Source organism: Zonotrichia albicollis, chromosome 3 (assembly GCF_047830755.1).
Source record: "Zonotrichia albicollis isolate bZonAlb1 chromosome 3, bZonAlb1.hap1, whole genome shotgun sequence".
Taxonomy (NCBI): domain Eukaryota; kingdom Metazoa; phylum Chordata; class Aves; order Passeriformes; family Passerellidae; genus Zonotrichia; species Zonotrichia albicollis.
Window position 1 is genome coordinate 18,241,617 of NC_133821.1, and position 25,041 is coordinate 18,266,657.

The 25,041-nt window shown below is 44.4% G+C and overlaps 2 protein-coding genes across 2 annotated transcripts in view; both read left to right on the top strand.

Moving 5' to 3' along the window:
* Window positions 1-5,006, top strand: part of POLR3F (RNA polymerase III subunit F) — a 6,974-nt gene extending 1,968 nt beyond the window's left edge. Inside the window, exons 5-9 of the mRNA XM_005488520.3 lie at window positions 93-205; window positions 690-833; window positions 2,747-2,854; window positions 3,593-3,784; window positions 4,307-5,006. Coding sequence (XP_005488577.1) covers window positions 93-205; window positions 690-833; window positions 2,747-2,854; window positions 3,593-3,784; window positions 4,307-4,384 — 635 coding nt within the window. The 3' untranslated portion in view covers window positions 4,385-5,006. The remainder of the gene's footprint in view (window positions 1-92; window positions 206-689; window positions 834-2,746; window positions 2,855-3,592; window positions 3,785-4,306) is intronic.
* A 4,775-nt stretch (window positions 5,007-9,781) lies between these two features.
* On the top strand, window positions 9,782-24,940 carry SEC23B (SEC23 homolog B, COPII coat complex component). Its single transcript, XM_005488521.4, has 20 exons — window positions 9,782-9,940; window positions 11,734-11,969; window positions 12,989-13,046; window positions 13,622-13,708; window positions 13,884-14,120; window positions 14,477-14,562; window positions 15,007-15,151; window positions 15,676-15,834; window positions 16,491-16,606; window positions 17,517-17,640; window positions 18,066-18,146; window positions 18,462-18,551; window positions 18,795-18,901; window positions 19,032-19,185; window positions 20,938-21,015; window positions 21,309-21,470; window positions 21,698-21,784; window positions 23,172-23,327; window positions 24,119-24,184; window positions 24,686-24,940. The coding sequence occupies exons 2-20, from the start codon at window positions 11,749-11,751 to the stop codon at window positions 24,773-24,775; spliced, it is 2,304 nt and encodes a 767-aa protein (XP_005488578.2). The 5' UTR covers window positions 9,782-9,940; window positions 11,734-11,748; the 3' UTR covers window positions 24,776-24,940.
* Window positions 24,941-25,041: the final 101 nt, after the last annotated feature.

The window sequence follows — 25,041 nt, forward strand, 5'->3', positions numbered from 1 at the left end:
CAAGCAGTGTTCTGGTGTGACTTTTGGCTGGTATGCATGGAAACAAATGGTTTCTTCTATTTATTTCTGTTCACTTCTCTGTTTTTGAACAGGTATTTGGAGCAGGGACATTAGGTACAAAAGCAATCTACCTTTAACAGAGATCAACAAGATACTGAAAAACTTGGAAAGCAAGAAATTAATCAAAGCAGTTAAATCTGTGGCAGTGAGTATTTTGTGACATTTTTAAACAATTTCAAACATCTGCTGCATGGTTTGAATGCTTTTAACAGGGGCCTGGGGACAGAGAAAGCTGGAGGCAAAATGAGTTTTCTATTTGACTGTGCACCAGTGTTTGACTCTGCCTTTCAGTGTTCAGGTTTGAGGTGCAAGAGATCAGCTGAGGTCCACAGGTCAGCTTCTTGCTGTCTGTCTGCAGTTACCTGGTTCTCACTGGGTCTGCTAAAGCAGATGGGGGTAGAGAAGTTGGGCACAGCAAAGCAGTAGCTTTTTTGTGTTCATGTGAAAGATGCTGGCTTCATCTGGTCTGTTATAAAATGATTAGGAATCGAAATGGGTTGATCATCTCTTTATCTCTGGGAGTCAAACAATAAGAGTAATAAGATTCTTTTGCAGATTATCTGCTTATATGTCCCTTCCTTCATAAGGAAGGGAAATGTTGTTGAGAGCTGAACCTTTCCCTCCCCCAGGCATCCAAGAAGAAGGTCTACATGCTGTACAACCTGCAGCCCGACCGCTCCGTCACTGGAGGGGCCTGGTACAGCGACCAGGACTTCGAGTCTGAGTTTGTGGAGGTGTTAAATCAGCAGTGCTTTAAGTTTCTGCAGAGCAAGGTGAGTGCCAAAGTCACCTGCCAGTTGCCAGGCAAGGCTTAAGTTTTCCATAGGTCTTGGCCATTACTGCAGCTAGATTGGCAAATCCCTACTGGGCTATTATTTTTGTCACAGTAGGTGTGATGGTGTTGTATTTAAGGATGGATATTTTTACACCCTGGACAAGAGGGGAAGCCTTTTATCTCTGATGTCCAATGACAAATTGTCCTAGGTGATCCAAAATTGTGTATTCCTAAGACCCAGCAACCCGGGAAAGGGGAACTTGTGTGTTTTATCCTGGAAGGGAGGGGTGCAGGATCCCTATAAAAACAGAAATGGACATGAAGGAAATGCCTTTGTTCTCCCTGGGTGCCTGAGGGGATTGCCTGTGGGGCAGGTCTTCAAGTCATACCCGATGTGAAAAATGCCAATTACTTGTATTTAAAATTTTTAAAAGTTTAATAGGAATAAAATGGTTATAAAAATAGCAATATAATTAGAGTAATAATAATTTGGACAATTAGGATTTAGGACAATATGAGACAACAGAAACAAAGAGTTATGGACAATCTGGGTACCTCTTTCTGGGCAAAATAAGCCTGGAAAAGGACACAGTTAACAGAGGATTAACCCTTAAAAGCAACAGCCTGTTGCACATTCATACACCTCATCCATGATGCATCAATTCCATTCAAACACAGGATTCTGTCTGGTCAGTGTCAGCTTCTTCCTCTGAATCCTGACAGCGCCTTCAGGGCTGAGCAAGGTGGGAAGAAGTTCATTTCTCCTGATAAGAGAGCAATAAATTCTCTTTCTCTGAAAGATTTAGGTGTCCTGGGGCTACTATCTCAGTGCGAGTCCTCTCTTTAAAAAAAGTATCCTACATAGCATAGTTTCTATTTTAACGTTATGTTATAACCTAAAACTATATTTACTACACGACTTAAGAAAATGAATACATTATAACTTTCTAACATAACATATATAATATTCATTTCAATATTTGCGAAAAGCCAGTCTAAAATATGCATTTTTCACACCCAAGAAGCTGCATTTTGCAGTCCAGACCTGCTCCAGAGGGAATTTTGCAATACCTTTTCCAGCTGAGGAGGAGTCAGAGGCTCTCTCCATGATTTTGCAGCTGCCTGCCATTTGTTTGTTGAGGAAGGGGCAGACCTGCAAATTGTCAGGAATTTTTTTCCAGTGTTTTTGGCAGCATTGGAGCCTTTTGGCCAAAAATTGTTTATCCAGATTTTGTTTTGTCCCTGTCCCCCTCTGATTGTTGTTTGTGGACCTCTGGAACCACGGGGTCTGTTATCTTTTATTTGATATTTTTTCACTTCTGACTTCTTCCATTTTGTCTCTTATTGGTGGAAGGAGATTATGCATTTTTGTGGAGTCTCCACCCCATATAATTGTCTTAAACTAAGACACAAACCAGGCAGCAAAGACCACAGGACCAAAAAATCTAGGAAAAATCACTGTGGTTTTTGCAGAACATCTCATTTCTGAGAGGGTGTAAGGCAGCAGTCAGTCAGGTAGCTCTGCCTAGAAGACAATTGCCCCAGTCTAAATTGTCCTTGGTTCATTAAATATGTCTGCAGATCCTAGCATTTGTCTGTTCTATTACAATATATTTTTAATTGGCTCTAGGTACAGCAGAACCTTTTTTTTTTTTTTGTCAAGAAAATGCCAGATGCTGGTATTCCTTCATATTAATCTGAATTACAGTGTAAATTTTATATCATTTATTATAAAATTATATTTGATTGTGCACTGCATTGTCTCACACACACCAGTTTAAGTGGTTTTAAATGCTATACATGTCCCAGAAATTGAAAACAAGTTTTGTTTTTGAGTCTGCCTGAAACTGAACCACAAAGGAGGTTCATGGCAGTGAGTGCTGACTCTGACTAAACTTTGCTTTTTCTCAGGCAGAGGCAGCTCGAGACAGCAAGCAGAACCCCATGATACAGAGGAACAGCTCGTTTGCCTCATCCCACGAGGTGTGGAAATACATCTGTGAGCTGGGCATCAGTAAGGTCAGAACAGATTCATCTCACTGCTGTTCAAATTGTCAGTGCGTGATGAGCTCTAGGAGCTGGCTACTGCAAACTTGTTGCAGGTCTCATAAGGGTTTCAGCACCCCACAGCTTGTGTAGTGGGGGTGAGCTTTGTGGCTTCATTGCTTTTTGGGGAGGGTCATTGGTACTGCCTGGCATACCAGGATAGCTTGTGGGTTTTCAAAAATGTGTTTTTGAAAACATGGGTTTTCAGAAATGTGTAAAAGAATTAGCATTCACATCCTTGTTAACTGTCTCAGCTGGTTTAGATTTCATAATTTCTCTTAAGTTTACATATGCACTTCAAGGAATTTTAGGGGAGGGGAAAAAAGAAGGGGAAAAATATCCCACCATTACTAGGTATATTGACAAGTATAGCTTTAGCAGTCTTGTCTTTTTCTTCTTTCACAATTGTTTTCCTGCAAAACTGGGACTGTATTGTGCTGGGCTGATGGAGGCATCTCAGGTGCACAGGGAAGTTCTTTTTGGTAAGACCAAGGCTAGTGCAAATCAGAAATGCTAAGGAGGTAGGAGGTATTAGAATTCCTTTTCTTTTTGCACCTGCACAACTCCATAAAGTTCCCAGTGGGACTGGTGTCTTTTTCTGGGCTAGGTTAGAACTCTGTGGATTTGGTACTCATCGTGTTTGCTCCTTTCCTCCTTTCAGGACTCACTGGCACATCTTTCCTAACATCTATTTCACAAATTGTTTCTTAGGTAGAGTTGTCCATGGAAGACATTGAGACCATTTTGAACACTCTGATCTATGATGGCAAAGTGGAGATGACCATCATTGCTGCCAAGGAGGGGACAGTGGGCAGCGTGGATGGGCAGATGAGGCTGTACAGAGCTGTCAGTCCTCTCATCCAGCCCACTGGATTGGTCAGGACACCCTGTGGACTCTGCCCTGTGAGTAATTAATTCTGTGTATCATTAGTGATGCGTGCAGCTCTTGAACACAGGCCCACATGGCACAGGGCAAGCTCAGGGCTGAGCCAGCTGTGCTTCAAAGCTGCCTGTGAGGAACAGGTCCTGGTTTTGGTCTGAACATCTGCTCTGCCAGGTGTTCCCCACTCCCAGCCTGTCTCTTTACTGGACTCTATATGAAGATGCTGTCAAGTGTAGCCTGTTCCAAATCATGTCATTGTGTTTCTGATCTGTGTTTATACCAAGGTAAATTATTTCTGTCTGGCTTTTGGTCTCTCCTCTCAAGTTTCCTTTACCTTCCTGTAGGTAAAACCTGCCAACATGTCCCTTTGTGGTGGGATCTGTTTTTCTCTTCTCCTTCAGAGTTGCCATAAGACTTCCTAGGTTTTGGCCTCTGTTAGACTAATGCTGATCTACTGGGAAAAAGAAGAAAACATGTTACACACAGCAAGCACCATCCAACTGGAAGCAATTACTCTGCTGACACAGGGCTTTCTTTTGCAGGTTTTTGATGATTGTCATGAAGGTGGTGAGATTTCTCCATCAAACTGCATTTATATGACAGAATGGTTGGAGTTTTAAAGTGAAAGGAAACTGTAAACTGGATTCATCCTTCACAGCCAAAGTGACAAAACACGTTGCTTTTTTTAAAAGCGGACTTGTAAATTTGTAAGCAACTTCAGGACATGGAGTGACAAAGCAGCCATGTGGCAGTTGCGTGAGCTCTCCTGGGAGTGGACTGGAAGTGGAGTCAGTGCTGAAGATCAAGGCTGAAGTGGAAATGTAGATCCATTCTTCAGTCAAAACTGGAGATGGTGATGAAGGTGGTTAATAAAACAGATTTCTAAGCAACAGTTCAAAATAAAGTTCAAACAAGGTTGAGACATTTTAGTCTTAACATTTATCAGTCCCTCACAGCTGATCAGAAAAACTTGTAACAAGTGGTACCAAGAATGAGATCCCAAATTTTGCTTTCAGATTAATGCTAAGGATGGATCCTTAACTTCTAAAGCTGACACTTTTCTCCCACGACAGATTCCATCTAATTGAAGACTATGAATCTGAGGTGGGAAAGTTTCTGAATATGTCATTTTCAGAATCTGAATATGTCAAACACTTACTGGTTCTTTACTATATATATATGGTTCTTTATTATCTTTCTTACCTGCTTATTTATCATTAAACCCCTGGTTTTTCCTATGTACATCTGTGCTTCATTTCCTGTATTGCTGCCTGCTGTATTTATTCCTTCATCATCCAGTTTCTGGTGGTGTTTTCTGCAGCTGTGTCACATACCTGGATGTCTCCACTGAAATTTTGAGTAGAGCTGTGCTGGGAAGATATGTTCTCCACAAGAGAAAGGGTTGCTCTGGCCTGATGATACAGAGAAAATTTTTATGGATTCCAGCATCCAGAGTTGCAGAGGGCTGGAATGACACACTAGGAGGCAGGGTGGAGTGCACAGGGGTTGTGCACAGGCTGCAAACCCCTGCACCACTTGCTGCCTGTGCCTTAAGCTGCCTCTGGCCAGGCTGGACCTCTCCACAATTACTCAGTACCTTCACAATGGTCTCCCAGCACTGGGGAGCAATCAGGGGGTCAACACAACACAGGGCTTGCTGCATCTGGCTATTTTCAAATGTGCCTGGCTCAAAATAAGCCCTCTGGGCAGTGTGTTGGGAGGGTGGTGGGAAAGCACCTCTGTGGCTGTTAGCAGCATCCTAGGTACCCTGACAGAGGGTTAACATAGATTTTGGGTCAGTTTACCTCATAAAGGTAATAAGGGCTTTTACATCAGAATTTTCAATATTGTCCAGGAATTTGCCCTTTCTAAAAGCAGTCTGGATCACATATGAAAGTGATCCATTCAAATCTTGCTTGATTTTCATTTCCCTTCTTACAGCATGGGTGGAGGACAGAGGCTAATGAGGGTGCTGTACAAAGAATAAAAACCCTCCCATGGTTCCTGTCCCATGCAGGGAAGGTATGGATGCAGAGAGAAAGGCTCCTTGTGTGGGAGCAGTTAGGTGTGTACTGGAGCAAACAATGAGCACTGATAAGCTGGAAAGTCCATGGAGGGGCTGTGATTGTCCCAGTGAGGTGAGCACTGCCAGCAGGCTCTCCTGCTGCCGCAGTGTTGTCTCCAGGTGAAAGGGGTGCATATCTACAGAGGCTGAAGGGCTCTGAGGAAAGAGATGTGGGGTGAAATGATTGGAGCTTTGTTCTTCCTCTGCCCCCTTTAACCACTCAGCACAGAGAAGCCAAGGGGAAAACGCTGCTCTCTTCCCTGGAAGGAGCCTTGGATCAGACACCCTTTATTCCACCCAAGGTAATTTCATTGAGGTGTGGGGTTGGGTTGTCTTTGTCTTCCTGTCTTCAAAAGGGACCTGACACAATGGGGTCCCGAGCCTGCTGCTGCAGAGATAACACCATGTTTGTGCTCCACTGCAGCTAGGAGATAACTTCCAGGGAAACAGCAAGGCTTTATCATGCAGGTATGTCACTTTATGCTCTGTAATCACATTCATTGGCAATAAGAAAAGGGAGAGAAAGCTTCTCCTCAGTGAACAGCTTTAGGAAGTAGATAGATGGTTTATTAAGCTCTTTAAATTTTGGCATTGAGTTTATCTGGCTTAGATGACCTTTTTGGTATCTGAAAGTTCTTAGCATTGAAGTTGTAACAAGGCTTCTCAGATTTGGGGAAAAGTGCCTATAAGGGAAAAGCAATTTCAATTTAGTTTCTTACAGATAGCAATCTGTCTATTTCTATATGAATCAGAGGAGTGATCTTTCTGTCACTCTGGTTCTTCATGAACATGGCTGATCTATCAGCCTGACATTCTTATCTGAAAAGGGAGTAAATGCTAAAAGGTAGCATTAATAGTGTCCTGAGCTTTGTTTATCTTCTCCTTGGTAAAGCTGTCCCTATTCCAAACTGGTATGAAATGTAATGTTTTGAGGGAGTACTCAATATGAAAACACTTATGTGTAGAAAGCTGAATTATCCCTTAAAACATGGATGACAAACAGGAAGCATGATCTGCTCATTTGTTTTCACAAGCCTCATGCATGAGGTCAGAGTTCATCTGCTCTAGGACCATGAGATCCCTCCTGAGCTGGAGAGAGCTCATCCTTGTTTTCATAAGCCCTGATCCTTCTGTCAGCCCATGAGCCTCTTTTGAGTGGTTTCCTCACTAGTAGTGGCCAGCTGGAGGGTGGGCACACCCAGATGCCACACGGGATCGAGGGCAAAATTGTGTTTTAATTCCAAGACAAACACTGACCATGGTAGCTGGCTGCACTGAGAACTGACAGTGCGCAGCTGGCAGCTATTGCCTGGCAGGTGCAGCTTCTACACTCCAAAGTTTAAAACATGAGGTTGAATGGCAAACTTGAAGCTTTGGTAGTGAAAACATTTTCCCCGTGGCTGAGTGGCTGTTTAGTTTTTCCCTGGGTTTGGTTGTTTGGCTGCGGTTTTTGTATTTTTACTCTGATAGTAACTGAGCCGCTGGAGGTGTGATGGTAATTGTTCTTCCTCTGGTGCTGTTAGAGCACCATCTCCTGTCTCTTCCTGGGATGGCTCCAACAGGGAAAAAGCTCGGTCTTAAGCCAAACTGGTTTCTTTTTTGCCTCCACATGCAGAGAATCTTTCCCAGATTTTGGGAAGAAACTGTAGTGAGTGGAGTCTGGGTCTCCTATTCCTGCTAAACACTTGATGCTTTGAAAGAGGGTACAGACACCTTAAACAGAGCTGTCCTCTGCCACATACAGACCACCTTTCCCTCCTCTTGCTCTGCTTGGCTGGGACTTTCTGCCATTTCACCTGTGAGAAATGCATGGCTGGGCCCTCCTCAGGCACACTGAGCCCAGCTTAGCTTGCAGCTTGGAGGAGACTCAAAGCTCCATAGATGGTGTCCAAGTTCTCGTTGAAAATATTCACTTCCACCATGAGAAACTTGGTCATTGCACTTTGCTCACTCTGCAGGAGGAATGGGGAGGACAGGAACCAGAGCTCAAAGCTCTCTTCTCTTTCAGCTGTTAAACACAAACCAAGTTTAGGCTTGTATAGGCAGCCTGTGGTGTTCTCCTTTCTCCCACTTTTTGAGCAAGCTTGTGCTTCTTTCAGGAAATGCTTTTGGGAAAGCTTTTATTTGGGTTATTTGTTCCACAGACACAGAGCTTTAAGATTGTGCTCCTCTTCCAAACTGCTTTGGTTTAACCCAGCAGACAGGTAAACACCACACAGATGTTCCCTTACTTCCTCCCCAGTGGGATGGGAGAGACAATTGTAAAAAAAAAGTAAAGCTTGTAGATTCACATGAAGACAGTTTAACAGGGCAGAAAAGGAGGGGAAAATAATGGTAAAAGATATATAAATCATGTAATGAACAATACAGCTGCTCCCCCTCTGCTGACCATTGCCCAAAGAGTGCCAGAGCAGTGGGCTGCAAACCAGCAGCCAACTCTCCCCAGTTTTATTGTTCAGCATATGATAAGGAAAAAGAATATCCCTTGAGCCTCTAGGGATCAGTTGTCCTGCCTTTGTCCCCTTCCAAATTATTGTGCAGCCCTAGCTGGCAGGAAGAACCTGAAAAATCCTTGACTTAGCATAAGAATTGCTCCGCAAGAACTGAATTATCAGGGTGTTATCAACATCTTCCTAATCCTAAATCAAAAAATGCAGCACTAAACCAGCTCTGAGGGAGGAAAATTAACTCTAAAAGTTGAAAACAGGACACAAACTCAAAATAGTTGCTCAATATTTTAGTTAATCTAATGTTTGCAGGGGGGGCACTGTGGCCTTGAAGCCCTGGTTCCTGGTAAGACACTTTGCTGCTGAGATGTGGCAGTGGGAGGAAGCTGTAAACAAACAGACAACTTCAGAAAAGCAAATTTGCTTTGCCTCCTACTTGGAGAGCCAGTCCTGGGCTGAGAATGTTCATCCTACACCTGACAATGTTAGCAATACTAGTAGTTTGAATTTTACACACTTTAGCATACACACATCAGTAATATGCTACTATTAGTATGAACTAATGTTCACCTCAGACAGCATTTCATTTTGCTTTGTTTTGGACCTGGAACTGTACTCTGCACATTCCAAACACAGATTTCTGTTGCATTTAAAAGAAAGAAAACAGGAAATCACTTGTTTTTAAAATTTTAAAAAGTTTAATAGGAATAAAATGGTTATAAAAACAGTAATACAATTAGAGTAATATTAATTTGGACAATTTAAATTAGGACAATATGAGACAATAGAAATAAAGAGTTATGGACAGACCGGGTACCTCTTTCTGGGCAAAATAAGCCCGAAAAAGGACCCACGTTAACAGAGGATTAATCCTTAAAAGCAACAGCCTGGTGCGCATTCATACACCTCATCCATGATGCATAAATTCCATTCAAACACAGGATTCTGTCTGGTCATCATCAACTTCTTCCTCTGAATCCTAACAGCGTCTTCAAGCCGTTAGAATTATAATTTTTTCTGATAAGAGAGCAATAAATTCTCTTTCTCTGAAAGATTTAGGTGTTCTGTGGCTGCTATCTCGCTGAGTCCTTTTTTGAAAAAGCATCTTACATAGCATCGTTTCTATTTTAACATTTTATTATAACCTAAAACTGTATTTAGCACACTACTTCAGAAAAATAATACAGTGTAACTTTCTAACACAACACATATAATATTCATTTCAATATTTGCGAAAAGCCAATCATAAAATATGCATTTTTCACACCAGGAAGTTCTGTGCTCCCGGCTGAAGAGGACAGCGCGCTCCCAAGCAGCCGAGTCCCGTGAGGGCAGAGCTGCTTCCCTCATCCCGTGCCAGGGAAGCAATGCGGCACCGCATCCCACACTTGGGAGGGTCACCCCGTCCGCCGCCATACCAAGGCGGAACCTGCCGCCTTTAGCCAAGATAAGCTCCGCTGCCGCCCCGCTAAGTTTGGTAGGGGCACGCCTCTCCCCTCCTTTTGAAGGGCGGCGCGGCGTGCCCTCAGCTAAGATGGCGACGGAGCCTCAGCGGGCGTGCCGCCGCGGCCGCCATGTTGGCGGCGGGCAGCGCGTACCGCTGAGCTGGCCTTGCCGGGCGCGCGGGGCGTGCCGGGAGGGAGCGGCGCGAGCGGCGCGGGCAGGTGGGAGCGGCGGGGCTCCGAGGGGATGGGAATGGGAACGGGAACGGGAATGGGAATGGGAATGGAGATGGGGGGGTCTGTGCCCCCTGAGCGACCCAGGCGGTGTCAGGCGGTCAGTGACGGCCCCTGTGAGGGGGAAGGGGGCGGCCCCTGTGAGGGTGGTCAGTGGTGTTCCCTGAAGGGGTGTGGAGCGTGGTCAGCGGTGTCCCCTGGCCCGGTGCTTTCATGGGGTCAGCAGTGCCCCACAGAGCAGCAGGGGTTCGGCGCTGTTCGCTTCGGCCAGGCTGGGCATCGGCATTGTCCCCCAGGGCAGGGCTGGGGTCAGGCGTGTCCCCTGCGGAGGGTCCCCTATGGTCGTGCTGGGGATCAGTGGTCTGGGGGCGGAGGTGGCACCTATGGCTGCACTGGGGTCTGTGGTGGCCCCCATAGCCATGCCAAGCACACCAGCTGGGCCATTACACCTGTCCTGACCCCAAAGCAGGGCCCCAACTCATGGCAAACCCAGCTTGGCAGTCAAGGCTCTGCCTGGGGCAGGGAAGTGATGCTGGGCTGCAGCTGGAGAAACATGGAATAAATTCACCCTGTGGCTGTGCTGCATGCCTGAGCTGTCAAATGTGTGTATTGCTGTTGTGGTGTGCGGGGTCTTTTACAGGCAGACTCAGCTCTGAGTTTCACCTTGACAGACCTGTTTGTGTTGTGAACCCTTCTGTTTGTCCGTCCAATGAGGGGATGGAAACATGGGGCAATTCTACCTAAGCTTGATTTACATACTTAATAGCATAGAGGAAAATGTCAGTGAATTTGGAGTTCTGTAGGAAAATATTACACCAAAACTTCCGCTCCTCTGAGGAGAGGTGTTGCCTCTGATTTTTCATGTGTGTGGCCCTCCTGAATATCCCACCTGCAGTGAGGACCAGGAGTAAGGTAATCCTGGAGCATCTGCAGCTGTAGGTGAACCTCTGAGTTTCCTTGTCTGAAGCAGGTTGTGGAGCTGCTGCTTTTGGCTCTCTGAGTTACTGCTAGTGCTGTGTGGTGTTTCTGTGGTCTGGATTTGACAAGTAAGTGTTTTGGTAAGCTTGTCCTTGCCTTTCTCAGAGAAATCAAAAGTAGTGATGGCCTGGAAGCTCTTGTTTGTGCCTTATTTTGAAGAGTTTAGTGAGACAACACAGAGAATGACTCCTGTTGTGTTGGGGATATTCCTTCTTGATGTTTTCTGAAGTCTTCTGGACTCTCAGTTCCTTCCTTACAGTGGGACAATGATGCCATGCAGAGTGGGTGTTTTTTGATATTTTGTCATGTACTCCCTTCCCTTTGTAAGCAGGTCAGGCTGGCAGCTTGGTGACATTTGTGGCTGGTTTGGTGTCAGACTTGGCCTCCTTTTCTCCCTGCAGCATTTCAGCTGAAGGCTCCAGGACGTGTTGCAAATCTGGCCTGTTTTCCTTTACTGACCCAGTCAGGCAGGATTGCCTTGAGGCTGATTTTGAGATGTTAAAAGTGAATCATAAGAAAAAAAAAAAAAAAAACAACCTCTTGCATTCTGACTTTGAGTGTCGGCTTTCCTCGTTTCTTTGTTGGATTTGCTGGTGGTTTAATTGGCTGTAACATTGATGAGAGCACTGGACAGAAGAGATTAATGGAGTCATGTGGTTTAGTTGATGATGGGATTAATGCATTGTGCTGTGTTGGTTTGTCCTGCAGTGCCTTGTGCCCTCACCTGTAGCTGATGTGCTGAGCTCCTTTGCAGGTCTGTTGCCCACACCAATGACCTGAATGTGCATTTTTCTGTCCTTCAGGAGCTTCTGGGGGCCATGGCGACGTACCTGGAGTTCATCCAGCAGAACGAGGAGCGCGACGGGGTGCGCTTCAGCTGGAACGTGTGGCCCTCCAGCAGGCTGGAGGCCACCAGGATGGTTGTGCCCCTGGCCTGTCTGCTGACCCCGCTGAAGGAGCGCCTGGACCTGCCCCCCGTGCAGTATGAGCCAGTGCTCTGCAGCAGGCCCACCTGCAAAGCTGTGCTCAACCCTCTCTGGTAGGAGTTGCTCATTTGGGGATGTTGGAAGGGGACCTGATTTTCATCTGGGCTTCACTGCTTCCTTATTGCCCTTTGTCTCTGCCCCGTGCTTGGCAGCCTCTTTGATTTAGATGTGGTGGGCTTGTTAAAATCCATACATCAACATGCCTGTTACTAGAGCTAACAGGAGCAGAGGGCACAGGAGGATCTTTGAGGGAGGCTGTTAAGACAGAGAGTCCTGTCAGCATCCCAGAGAATTTAATGCTGAATGACAAACCTTGTAATAGACAAAGATGCCCATTATAGTGGTATACTCAAATCTAATGATTTGAGTGCTCTGGACTTTGATGTTCACTTGTTTCCCTCTGGACTCTGATGTTCACTTGTTTTCCTGCTTCCTACACATCCTGCTGCTTGTAGGTCAGTTCCAGTGTGAGCATAATGAAGTAATTTTAGAGGAATATCTCAATCCCAAGATCATGTGATGATCACCATGCTCAGAACCTGGTGTTGGGCTGAGAAAAAGCCGGGAATGCCAGTAAGAGGAAGTGAAATGAGATCAAAGCCATGGAGGAGAACGTGGCATCCTGCACTAGCAGGATGTTATACTGGGCTGAGGAGAGTAAACTCTGTGGGCCAGGGAACAGCCTGTTTGTTCTGTGTTTGCACAAGATCTGGGTGGATGGCTCCTGCTGCTCTGACCCTGGAGCACTTGTGTGCTACAGCTGCACAAACAATAGGACATGAGATGAGCCTAAGTGCAGTGAAAGAATGATTAGACCCAAGTCTGTGTCTGCCAAGGGCTGAGCTTCAGAGACCTGGCAGTGGTCTCTCATGCTGACAAGCCTGGAAATGGCAGGGCTGGATTATCTAATGAACTTCCTAATAATAGAACAAGAGTCTGGTCCCTGAAACACTTGCTGTTCAAGCTGGAGTGTCTGTTTCTTCCTCAGTGCTGTGAATCAGCAGGGATTAATGAATTAATTGCTGTGAAATTGTTCCTGAAGTGACACCAATGCCTCATCTTTCCCTTGCAGCCAAGTTGACTATCGGGCCAAGCTTTGGGCTTGTAACTTCTGTTTTCAGAGAAACCAGGTGAGTTGGAAAGAGCACTTCCACCTTTTCAGTGAACACTATTGATGGCCTTCCCTGGACATGAAACATAAATTCTGCTTCTCTAAATCCCTTCCCTTGGCCTGCTTCTCTTGCTGAATCCCCAGGCTAGTGTACAGTCTGACATACTGTCAGTGGTTTTACTGGCATGCAGATCACAGCAAGGAGATAAAAATGCTTTTTTGTTCCATGTATCCCAATGTGTTTTTTGCATCTGATATTTACTATTCCTGCAGATTATCCAATTCATTAGATTTGAGTAGACTTTTGCCATCAGAAACTATGGCTAAAATAATTTCAACTACTGCATTGTTGCTGCTGTAGCCTTACCTTTTATTTACACTGGATTGAGTCCATCCTGCTGGCCACTTTTTCCTGTCTGTGCTTAAGAAAAAAACTGTGGGTTTCTTGTAATGAATTAATCAGATTGGTGCAGTGGCAGTAAATAAAAAGTTGAATAACCACATCATCAGCAGGGCCGGCTCTGTGCTGCAGAAAAAAGCCCTACATTTTTGCCCTGCAGCTTCCTTGTCCTAATTTTTTGTTCTCTTTTTCAGTTCCCCCCAGCATATGCTGGCATTTCTGAAGTCAATCAGCCAGCAGAGCTTATGCCTCAGTTTTCAACCATTGAATACATAGTGCAGGTAAATGAACCACAGGCAAGTCTGGAGCTCCCAGACTTATTTGTGACAAATGATATATGTGTAAAATATTCCTAGGATAATACAAATAAATACCATGTCTGCAAGGTGCTTAAGAAGGAGCTCATTTTATTCCTTGGCTGGAGGCTTTATGAAATGTCATTTCTTCCCCCGTCAGCGAGGTCCGCAGACGCCGCTGATCTTCCTGTATGTTGTGGACACGTGCTTGGAGGAGGAGGATTTGCAGGCCCTGAAGGAGTCCCTGCAGATGTCCCTGAGCCTGCTGCCCCCTGATGCCCTGGTGGGGCTCATCACTTTTGGCAGGATGGTCCAGGTTCACGAGCTGAGCTGTGAAGGGATTTCCAAGAGCTACGTGTTCCGGGGCACCAAGGACCTGACAGCCAAGCAAATCCAGGTGTGCTCTGCCTTCCCTCAGGCCGGGGGCTTGTACCCCCCAGCTCTGTTGGGCTCTCTGGGAGAAAGGAGGGCTTGGTGCTCTCAGCTGAGAGCCTGTTGCCCTCCCAGTATCTGTCCTGTCTTTTTGCCTTTGGAAATGTCTTGGAAGCTTGTTCAGAACTGAGTTTGTGTATCTCATCTCACATACTGGACCCATGATCCATTCCTAATGGCGGTACAAAGATTAATAATTTTATAGATTTAAATATATTTAATGCTGCAGTATTGCAGGCCTTAGGATATATGAAATAATAATACAAGTGATATGTTTAGTGTTTGAATAGTAAATCTCTGCTTCCTCTTTACTGTTCTTAGGATATGCTTGGGCTTTCAAGGCCAGCTGTCCCCATGCAACAAGGAAGACCTCTTCAAACTCCAGAGCAGCCTGTTATTTCCAGCAGGTAAGCTTCAGAACACCCAGCAGGGCAGATGTTTTATGCCCCTTTATATCTGTAGGTCATGCTTCTAACCCTGGGTTTCCCAGGAGGGGAAGGAAGATTTAAATGGTATTGTCTTGTCACAGTCATTTACCTCCATTGAACACAGTTTTCTCTTTTTCAGTGGTAGCTCTCATGCCTTTCAGCAGACTCACCTTTGAACTTCTTTCCTGTTCTTTATGTGACTTTGCCTTCTTGTCAGTTCCTGATGTCTTGCTTTGATCAAATTTTTTATTTTGCATAGGCTTGTTATCTTGGAAAGTTTGCATATAAGAAGACAACCTGCTACATGTCTCTTTGTTTCTGGTTATTGTCTCAGTGCAATTTATGTGTCTGGCAAACAACAGAGGCAGTTTTTTTCTTCTCCACACTTAGAAGCCGGAAAACACTGTATTTATATTTTTGCAGGTTCCTACAGCCTGTGCATAAGATTGACATGAATTTAACAGATCTGCTTGGAGAGCTGCAGAGGGACCCATGGCCAGTGACCCAGGGAAAGAGACCCCTGCGTTCTACTGGAGTGGCTCTTTCCATTGCAGTTGGCTTGTTGGAGGTACTTCTAATGCTGCTGTTTGAGATGAGCAGGCCAAAGTAAGCACATGAGTGCAGCTGGGTTACAGTGGGGTGCAGAGCTGCAATTTGTCACTGCTGACATTTGAGCTGTGCCAGCACCAGCTAATGTAGAGTGAGCTGGAAAGTTCCATCTAAATGGTAAAATTTGCAGGTGTTTAAAGGTTTCTGATTCTTGTGTGTGTTGCTACACAAGAGGTGATGCTAAGTACTGGATTTATCTAAGTATTATCTAAGGTATAAGTAAAGAGAACAGAAACTGCCTGTTTCCTGTTTTGAAGACATGAAGCTTGATACGGTTTGAGTTTAAAGTTTATCTGAGTGCTGTGACTGTCAGGAAGTGCATCACTGTTTATTGAGGTGGCCTCTAGCAGGGACAGGTCCCCACTGACATTGCAGGAGCACGTGCACATCCTTCTCTAAAGAAAGCATTGTTGCTTTTTAATCAGTTTCCCCTTTTTTCCCCCTCCTCCCCATTTTTGATATAAGTCTTTGTTTTTATTTTAGGGCACATTTCCAAACACAGGGGCCAGAATAATGCTGTTCACAGGTGGGCCACCAACACAGGGGCCAGGCATGGTGGTGGGAGATGAACTGAAAACCCCCATCCGTTCCTGGCATGACATTGAGAAGGACAATGCAAGGTTCATGAAGAAGGCCACCAAAGTAGGTACTAGGGCTTGATGGGTGTGTTTAAAAGCTGAAACTGAATGTTGTGTCAGAATACTTTGTGGATTACATGGTTGTCCTTGAAATAATCTGTGTCTTTGTGTACACTAAATTATGAGGATGGTTAAGGGAAAGGTAAAAAAGCTTCCTCCTAGTTAGTTCTCCATCATGGTCTTTTGCCTTCTCAGAGAAAAAAGTATTTCAGTATTGTTTTTTAGCTGGTGGTGGGTGGAGAGTTTGTTCATCCCCATCATTGTATCTCCTCCTGGAGAGGAACAAATCTCCCAAGAACTGGTTGTTTCCAGAAAGCCTCCTTCGTCTTCTTTCATTAAAATAGAAAAAATGTCAGATGTGAAAGGTGCCTGACAGCTTAGAGAAAAGCAGGATGACACCTGTTCTCTTAACTATCTTTGGGTTCCCAGCAAGTCATCACAGACTAGATGATCCCTTGTCATTTATGTTTATATTTGAGACAATAAACTCAGGCTCATCCAAATGCATCGCTCATCCTAGAAGGGAGCAGTGTGCTGCAGCCAACATCTCTTTAGCTACCACAGCCCTGGTGGTTGTCCCATGTGTCCCTTGTGCTGGCCTGAGGTGGGGACAGCAGAAGTTGCCCTTTGCAGCCTCCTAACCCCAGTGTGTGTTCCCAGCACTACGAGACCCTGGCCCACCGCTCTGCGGCCAACGGGCACTGCATCGACATCTACGCCTGTGCCCTGGACCAGACAGGGCTGCTGGAGATGAAGTGCTGTGCAAACCTCACTGGGTATGTTCACAGCAGGGCAGCACACAGCTGCCACCTGCTTTTTGGGGGTTTTCTGGAGGGTGAGAATAGTTCAGGAAGCAATTAGGTGTGCTGGCAGGGCAGAAGGGTTTTTATCGTTCTGTTCTAAACTGTGGTTTGAATTTGCCAGGAATTATATGGCAAGCCTCACCTGATCCCAGTCCACATTTCTGGAGTCTCAAAGCAGCATGTGAATTAGCACTGCTGTTAGAAAACTCAATGGTGGGTAGAAGCTTTCCTTGTGTGGGCCAGATTTTCTCTGCTTAACAGCTCGCTTATGCTTTCTCCAGAGATTCTTGACTTCCCTGGGCCCAGTTTTAAGTGACATGTCTTAAGGGATAAATGTCTCTGTCCCATACTGCTAGAAATGATCTCTGTGAGGAAGGCTGTGTGCTAACCCAAGCCTTTTGGGGACTTGGCATGTCTTACTGCAAGTGCAAGGTGTTTGCAAATAACCCCTCAGTGCTCAGCAAGGAGAAGAGAGACTGTTTGACCCTGTGGATGTGTTACTGAGCTGCATCTGGTCAGGCCTGGGTTTGCCAGGGTGCTTAGGGGGGGCCCAGCACCTTCTGGTGTGGTGTGGGTGGCTCCAGCCCTGCTCAGGGAAAGCAGCCTGAGCAAAGAGCTTTCCAGGGTTGAAACACAAACGTTTTGAAGGAAGCAATGGCAAGAAACAGAGTTGAGAAAGGAATCTGACAAATGTGGAGCACTAACCCGTGTGGCTTTGTAGGAGGCACCCATGAATCTGCACTCCCTGGTATGAATCCTGCCTATGCAAAGGCATGCTCTAAAGCTGTAACTGCATGTGTTTGCATGTGTCAGAGGTTCAGGGATGTATCCTTTGTGCTTCTAGTTCCCAACTGCTTCAGTTCTCTTGTTTTTTCTTTCCCAGAGGACACATGGTGATGGGAGACTCCTTCAACACTTCTCTCTTCAAGCAGACCTTCCAGAGGGTATTTAGCAAAGGCTACAATGGGGAATTTCGGATGGCTTTTGGTGCAAATCTGGATGTGAAGGTGAGAGATGAGTTTGATTGCAGTTTCTGGGATGTTTGGGGTGTAGGAATGTCTACATGTTTGAGGTCAGATGTAGTGCTTCTTTGGGAGAAGAAGGGATATTTATGCTGAAGGGATATTTATTTGGAAGCTTAGTAATTTTGTTGTTGTGTGGGTTTTTTGTTTTGTTTATTTGGTTTGTTTATGTTTTATTTAAAGCAGCCTCTCCTCACTCAACAAGGAACATTTCACACAGTTTCATCCCTATAAATATGTCTTCCTTATTAAAATGTGGTTCTGCAGATTCACTAATTGTAGCAGTGGGTGGTCTGGGAAAATACCATCTCATTAAAGCTGAGCAACTCATTTAGACTGTGTGTATTCTATTTGACTGACTTCATTAAAAAAAAAAAATACAAACTCTTTTTTTTTTTACCTTGTTCAAGACCTCCAGGGAGCTGAAAATTGCAGGAGCCATTGGACCATGCATATCCCTGAATGCTAAAGGGCCATGTGTGTCTGAAAATGTAAGTTTCTGACATGGAAAAATCTTTAATAAAGAAATAAATATACAATGGAAAGTTTCTGTCTAGACCTACAGTTGAATCAGAATATCAGAGTTTTCCAGGAAACTTCCCTAGGAAATGACAGTCTTTCTTAGACTAAATTCTTGCTTCCTAAGGCTTCTTTTAACTCTATGGCCTTCAGTAACTTCATTCACACCCAAAAGATATGGAATCTAGAAGGCCTGCCATTACTTGTACATCTGATCAGAATTTAACATAAGCTTGCCTTTCCTGCTGCTAGAGGAAAATTGCTGTTTTCTTTTTGACTCTGTGCAGGAACTTGGAATTGGAGGAACATCTCAATGGAAAATCTGTAGTCTGGATCCCAGTACAACTCTGGCCATTTACTTTGAAGTGGTAAATCAGGTAAGTCCTGTTTTTTTTTTTTTTTTTTTAATCATCTTTTTCACTTCTTACAGGTCCAGATAATGCTGTGGCACCCCCTGTGTAGCAGGTGGATGGTTGCAAAGCAGCAGTTCTGTGATGCGGAAATAATTTCAGAATTTTTTTGTGTGTGTCTATTTCTTTTATGTGTTGTGGGGGCTTGTTACAGCTGGGAAGCATTCTGGAAATCATGTTTTGAAGTCTGTGCTTGTGTTTCATTTGCAGCACAATGCACCCATCCCTCAGGGAGGCAGGGGGGCAGTGCAGTTTGTCACCCACTACCAACACTCCAGCACGCAGAAGCGCATTCGTGTCACCACCATAGCCAGAAAGTGAGTACCCCGTGCCAGTGCTCGGCAGAGTGGCAGCAGCTTCAGCTCCCATCTGTGCTGGGATTCCTGGCTTTTTGCTGCATTGGCACCCGTGGATGCACGTGGCATTAACCCTTTGCTCACCCTGCAGCTGGGCAGATGCACAGACTCAGCTCCAGCACATCGAGGCCGCGTTTGACCAGGAGGCGGCTGCGGTGCTGATGGCACGGCTGGGAGTGTACAGGGCTGAGTCTGAGGAGGGACCTGATGTTCTGCGTTGGCTGGACAGGCAGCTCATCAGGCTGGTAAGGCCAACACCTGAGCTTGGGGGCATTTTTGATTTCAGTGATTTCAGTGAAATTTTTGTGATTCACTTTTGTTTGTGCTCGGATCATGGTGACCTCGCTGTAGCGTGGAATAACTCAGAACCCAGTGGGATCAGCAAATTTAGGATGGGATAAGTGAACATCCCGCCATGCTGAAAGGGATTGAATAAGGGATAGTGAAACATGGAATAATGCAGGTGGGATGGTCACTGGTTCAACCCTCCTGCTTAAAGGACCAGTTCTAAAGTTAGAGCAGCTTGCTCCAAGTCTTTTCAGTTGTGTTTTGAAATTTCCAAAGGTGGGATTTCTTACACTTCTCTGGCCAGCCTGTTCCAATGTCTGGTCACAGTCACTGTTGTTTGGTTGTTGTTTTTTTTCTTCCCTGCCTCTATCTCTTAATCAGAATTTCCATTTCCCCAGTGTGACAGTGTTCACAGGGGTTCTTGGATGAGGGAAGAGATGTGAATGTTGACTCCATGTTCAGAAGGCTTGATTTATTATTTTATGATATAGATATTACTATATTATTATAGATATTATTATATCTATTATTATAGATATTATAACTATACTAAAAAGAAATAGAAAGGAAAAGATTCTCTCTGAAGCTAGCTAAGCTAAGCTAAGAATAGAAAAGAATAGAATAACAAAAGGCAGCTCTCTTGGACTCTGTCCTTGATTGGCCATTAATTATAAACATTCAAGATGGCCCAATCAAAAATCCACCTGTTACATTCCGCAGCAGCACACAACCATTGTTTGCATTCTTTTTCTGGGGTCTCAGCTTCCCAGAAGGGAAAATCCTAAAGAAAGGATTTTTAGTGAAAAAGATGTCTGTGACACCCCAGTTACCAGTCAGGTAGACAGCAAATTGACTCCCTGATCTCACTCTTCACCAGGCTGAACAAACCCAGCTTCTTCAGCTTCATTTTCTTCATAAGATGCTCCAACCCCTGACTAACTTGGTGGCCTGTGCTAGGCCAGTTTGTTTGTATTTGCTAGACCATTTCCATGTTTGTCTTGCACTGGAGAGCCCACAGCAGGACACAGCATTCAGATATGGGCAAGTTCAGGATTCATTAATTCTGCAACCTCCTAATGTCTCTTGCTTTGAATTTCACAGGCCCAAATTGTCTAAATCAGTGCTGGTCTTGTCCAAACACCCGTGTGGGGTTGGTACTAACACATTATGGCACAGCAGACCCTAAAAAGCCAGGGCCAGTCAAATAGAGATTGGAGCACAAGCACAAACAGGGGCAAACTGTTTGCTGCAATGACTGTGGGATCATTTAGAGTTTAATTCCTAAAACCACTGATACTTATTTTCAATGAAATGGTGAAATACTTATCTGCTGTTCTGCAAGAAGTGTTCCATAGGTTGCAGACCAGTTTAGGTGTAATAGCCCTGAATTAATGGAAAAAGAAAGGGTAGTGCTGTAGAGGCACCATTTCTTTCATTCTTGGATAATTTCAAATCTAGACTTTATGAATGTATATATATATATATGAAAATAGATTAAGTCTTCATTCTCATTCCAGTAAGACAGAAAAACCACTGACTTAAAGAAAAATAGCCTGTAAATACTGTAGTACTTGTTCTTGTCAGGTTCATACCTTGATTGTTTAAAAATTAACAGAACACCCTCTAGAAAAAGAGATGTAAATTCTATTAAAAAAAGGGAAAAAAATAGAAAAAAGAGATAACCAAAATACCCATTTTGCTTCCAACAGTGTCAGAAATTTGGACAGTACAACAAAGATGATCCCAACTCCTTTAGGCTGTCAGAATCATTTTCTTTGTATCCTCAGGTAAGAATGTCACTTCCCACAGCCATGGGAAAAATGTGCAGGGGTGAGTGGGAATGGATGAAACATCTGGCACTGTTTATCAGATTCAGGAGGGGAGGAACAGATGCTTTTTTAATGTAATGGACCCATCCTGTAGTTCAGACTCCAAGAGATTGGTAAGGGAAGAAGTCTGAGGAGTTACTAAGGGGCAGACTTTTCCCCAAAGAATTTGCTGTTCAAAAATACTGGAATTGGGTTGAGATGTTTTGGCACTTTGGCTGACATTTGTTATCTCACTCCCCTTTCTGCTGCAGTTCATCTTCCACCTGCGCCGCTCCCCGTTCCTGCAGGTCTTCAATAACAGCCCGGATGAGTCTTCCTATTACCGGCACCACTTTGCCAGGCAGGACCTGACCCAGTCCCTCATTATGATCCAGCCCATCCTTTATGCCTATTCTTTCCATGGGCCTCCTGAGGTGAGTCTGTGTTTTCCAGGAAGAGCTCAATCAACTCAAAATAATGAGTTGAAGTAACATTATTTCAGCCAAAAGGCCCTTGTAGATTAAAAAAAAATAATTAAAGGACAAGATATTTTTATTCAAGATCATATCAAATTACACTTGGATGGGCATAGAAATTGCTCTCTGACATCCTGAGATCTGAGAGCTTAGGGGTGCCTGACTTTGTTCTTTGTTTTCCCCAGCCAGTGCTTTTGGACAGCAGCAGTATTCTTCCTGACAGAATCCTCCTGATGGATACTTTCTTCCAGATAGTGATCTACCTTGGTGAGGTATGGTGAAACACACTCTCTTTCACTTTTTGTGATCCTTCCCTCCTGCCATGCATGCAGCCAGCTTTGCTTCTAGTATGAAATATTAACAAACTAACTCCTTGCAAAGCCCACACAGCATCATGACCATGTCATGTACATGCTGCTTGTTGGAATACAATTCCATCACTGTCAGAGTAAAAATAATACTGGAGTCACTAAGATATGTTCTGCACCAAGTAGCAGTACAGCACTAATGTGCTCTCTGTTGATGGAGTGATAAAACTATCTTTTGTCTCCTTAAAAGGGAAAAAAGCCTAGAAGTTTCTTTCCTCAATTAGGTAAAAAGACACCTCATAGGACCTGGGGGACTTCACCTCAAACTTAAGGATAACTAATTGGACAGGAGCCAAAAAGTTCCACCTAAGCAATTTACTAGAAGAAGAAGAAGACAATAAAGGAGCCAATTACTTTTATGAGGTGTTTTACCAGGAGCAAGAATCTGGCTTAGTTTTTCTCTGTGAAGCATTTTGTTATTTTGCCTTTTATAAATCTTTAATATTTCTAACACTACCACAGAAGCCATCCTGCTGATTTTATGCCTTCTAAGGTAGCTGAGCTGTCTTGGGTGTGATATAAATCTCCAAGAGCTTATGAGACCTAGCTCAAACAGACCAGATATCATAGCAGCTGTTGTGTTGGCTTGGCCATGAAGGGGGTCCCTTACCATGCCTGGAAAAGGTCAGAGAAACTGGAAATGAAGCAAAGCAGAGTTACAAGATGATACATACTTTAACAGAGTTGCAAGTATTTTCAGAGGAGTGACAGACTTTTTCTTGCAGGGTTTTCATACTTAGGTACTGAGACTCTTCAAGAAATCAGGCAGTTTTCCAGTTCTAAATACTGGATGTTTTTGAAAGCTGCTGTTCCTTCTCTCATGACTGAGGGAAATGCTTAGATACTGTCCCTTTCTAAAAATCTTCTGGAATTCTCTTAAGGAATTTCTTTCTGTTGCAGAGCAAGACACTCAGCAGGTGGGTAAAATTCAGACAAGGGAAGAGCTGTGTGTCTGACCTGTGTATGTACAGAGGAATTGCTGCAGACATATGGTGCATGTAAGGCCAAGCCAGATTCAAAAAGTCAGTGATTTATAAATGTTTCATTTCTATGTTGGCACAGGCTGAAGCATATTGAAGATTTTCAACAAACTGCTCTGGCACTGCACAAATTGCTGCCAGGTTTTGTGTGGGGTGCCTTAAATTCAGGGACAGAAAGCAATGTTGTAGGCACAGCAGTGAAGGTGTGTGTTTGCCCCTCAGCAGAAGCACATGTAGCATTCTCAGGGTAAAAAGGGGAGGCTTGTAGACCCCTCTGCTCCATTTTCCTTTCCTCCCTGTCCCATCAATAGACTATTGCCCAATGGCAGAAAGCTGGCTACCAAGACATGCCTGAATATGAAAACTTCAAGCACCTCCTGCAAGCCCCACTGGATGATGCCCAGGAAATCCTGCAGACCAGATTCCCAATGCCACGTTACATCCACACTGAGCACGGGGGCAGTCAGGTAAGGAACTTTCTGGAGGAACTCTTTCTGTTGCTGCCTAGAGCAAATGGCTCATTCTGCTTTTCTAAAAGGATGGTTCTGGTAGTCAAACACAGTTTAGCTCTTCAAAGTACAGAGCTTACATATTTTCTTATCAGCTTTCGCTACAACTCTGTCTTTTAATAGGCTGATCACTTGCTGAATATGGTTATGAAATCTGAGAGTGGAAAAAATGGGAAAGCCAACTTAAATATGTTTTTATTCCCCAGTAGAAAGGTGGGAAATAAATGATTTGGCTGTGTGTCTATAGTTAGCTTGCTAGGACACTAATGCTGAATGATTGACCATCTGTATCTTCACTCTCAGACACTGAATGAGGATATAAAACTGTTCTTATTTTCACTCTTCCTGGAGTTGCAGTATACTGTACCTGTAGCAGTAAAGGAGCAGGAACTGATGCTCCAAACCAAAGATTTGGTGTTGATTTTTGATGTGACCCTGTTACACTGGTCTTGCACTGAGCCCTTTTTGGAAGAGCAGATGTGGCAGGGGGAGAAGAGCAGTGCTGGTGTTTCCTGTGCCATGGAATCAGAGCTGCCAGCTGGGCACAGCCTGCTGGAGCAGGGCACTCAGTGCCCCTGGGAGACAAACTCTGTGGAGCAGGGATTTCTGGGCTTGAAACCTGCTTAAGTTAAATTAGTACCTTGCAAAAGCAGAGGAACATTGCTGGTCATGCATCTAGAGTGGGATGAAGCCTGAAGGAGCAGACAGGGCTCTCATTTTACCAAACTCCTCCTCTTTTGTCTTTACAGGCCCGGTTCCTCCTGTCTAAAGTGAATCCTTCTCAGACCCACAATAACCTCTATGCCTGGGGCCAGGTAAGCAATGCAGGAGCTGCTCATGTTTGGGAATGCTCTAAAATACACATGGACACGCTTGTGTGTGTAGTGGCCATCTTGTCTCACCAAGGGGCCACAAACATCATTACATTTGTCTTTAGTTCTTTATCATGGTAGCACTGGCTGATCAGAATGGAGTTTTCAAGCTTGGATGTCATGCATTTTTATTATTCTGGAAAAGGCAACTGGCATATGGATACATGTAGATCTAATTTAGCTGAGAATATTAGACTTTTTTATCCTCTTTGCTTACCTTTGGGCAGCAAAATTCCCAGTGCTTTATAAGAAGAGACTTCCCTGCAGCAGTTCAGATTGTATGAGAGGATAATGTCAGTGCTGTTGCCAAAGAGTGGCATCTGGGTTTTGCAGGAGAAAAAGGTTTTAGCAGGCAATGAATTCAGACATTTGATTTGCTTTCAGTTCATCCCCTGTGTTAGCCAGCAGTATTTTAGGCTTGTTATTTCTTTGTTTTTTCTGCAGGAATCAGGAGCTCCAATCCTGACAGATGATGTGAGTCTCCAGGTGTTCATGGACCACCTGAAAAAGCTGGCAGTCTCTAGTGCATCGTGACTGATCACACTGAGCAGCAGCAGCAGCAGATTTACATGGATCGTGTTGATGACAGAAGTGGACCAATTCATTTACATTTCCTTTCCTCTCTTTTAAACTAAGGATTTTAACTGTTACACGAAATAAACATTCAGGGAGAGTTTTTTACTTCTCCCTTCTAATTTATTTGTATTGCCGTTTGTCTATATTCTGTTCACTCTGCGTTTTCCACACATCCTAATTAGAGTTGAAAGGTGTCTTAGCCAACAGAGATTTTGACAGCTTTA

Coding starts and splice junctions, on each gene's coding strand:
- SEC23B (XM_005488521.4), top strand. CDS start 11,749: ATGGCGACGTACCTGGAGTTCATCCAGCAGAACGAGGAGCGCGACGGG. Junction 18,552..18,794: donor ACTTTGAAGTGGTAAATCAG/GTAAGTCCTGTT, acceptor TTTCATTTGCAG/CACAATGCACCCATCCCTCA. Junction 18,902..19,031: donor GTCACCACCATAGCCAGAAA/GTGAGTACCCCG, acceptor CTCACCCTGCAG/CTGGGCAGATGCACAGACTC.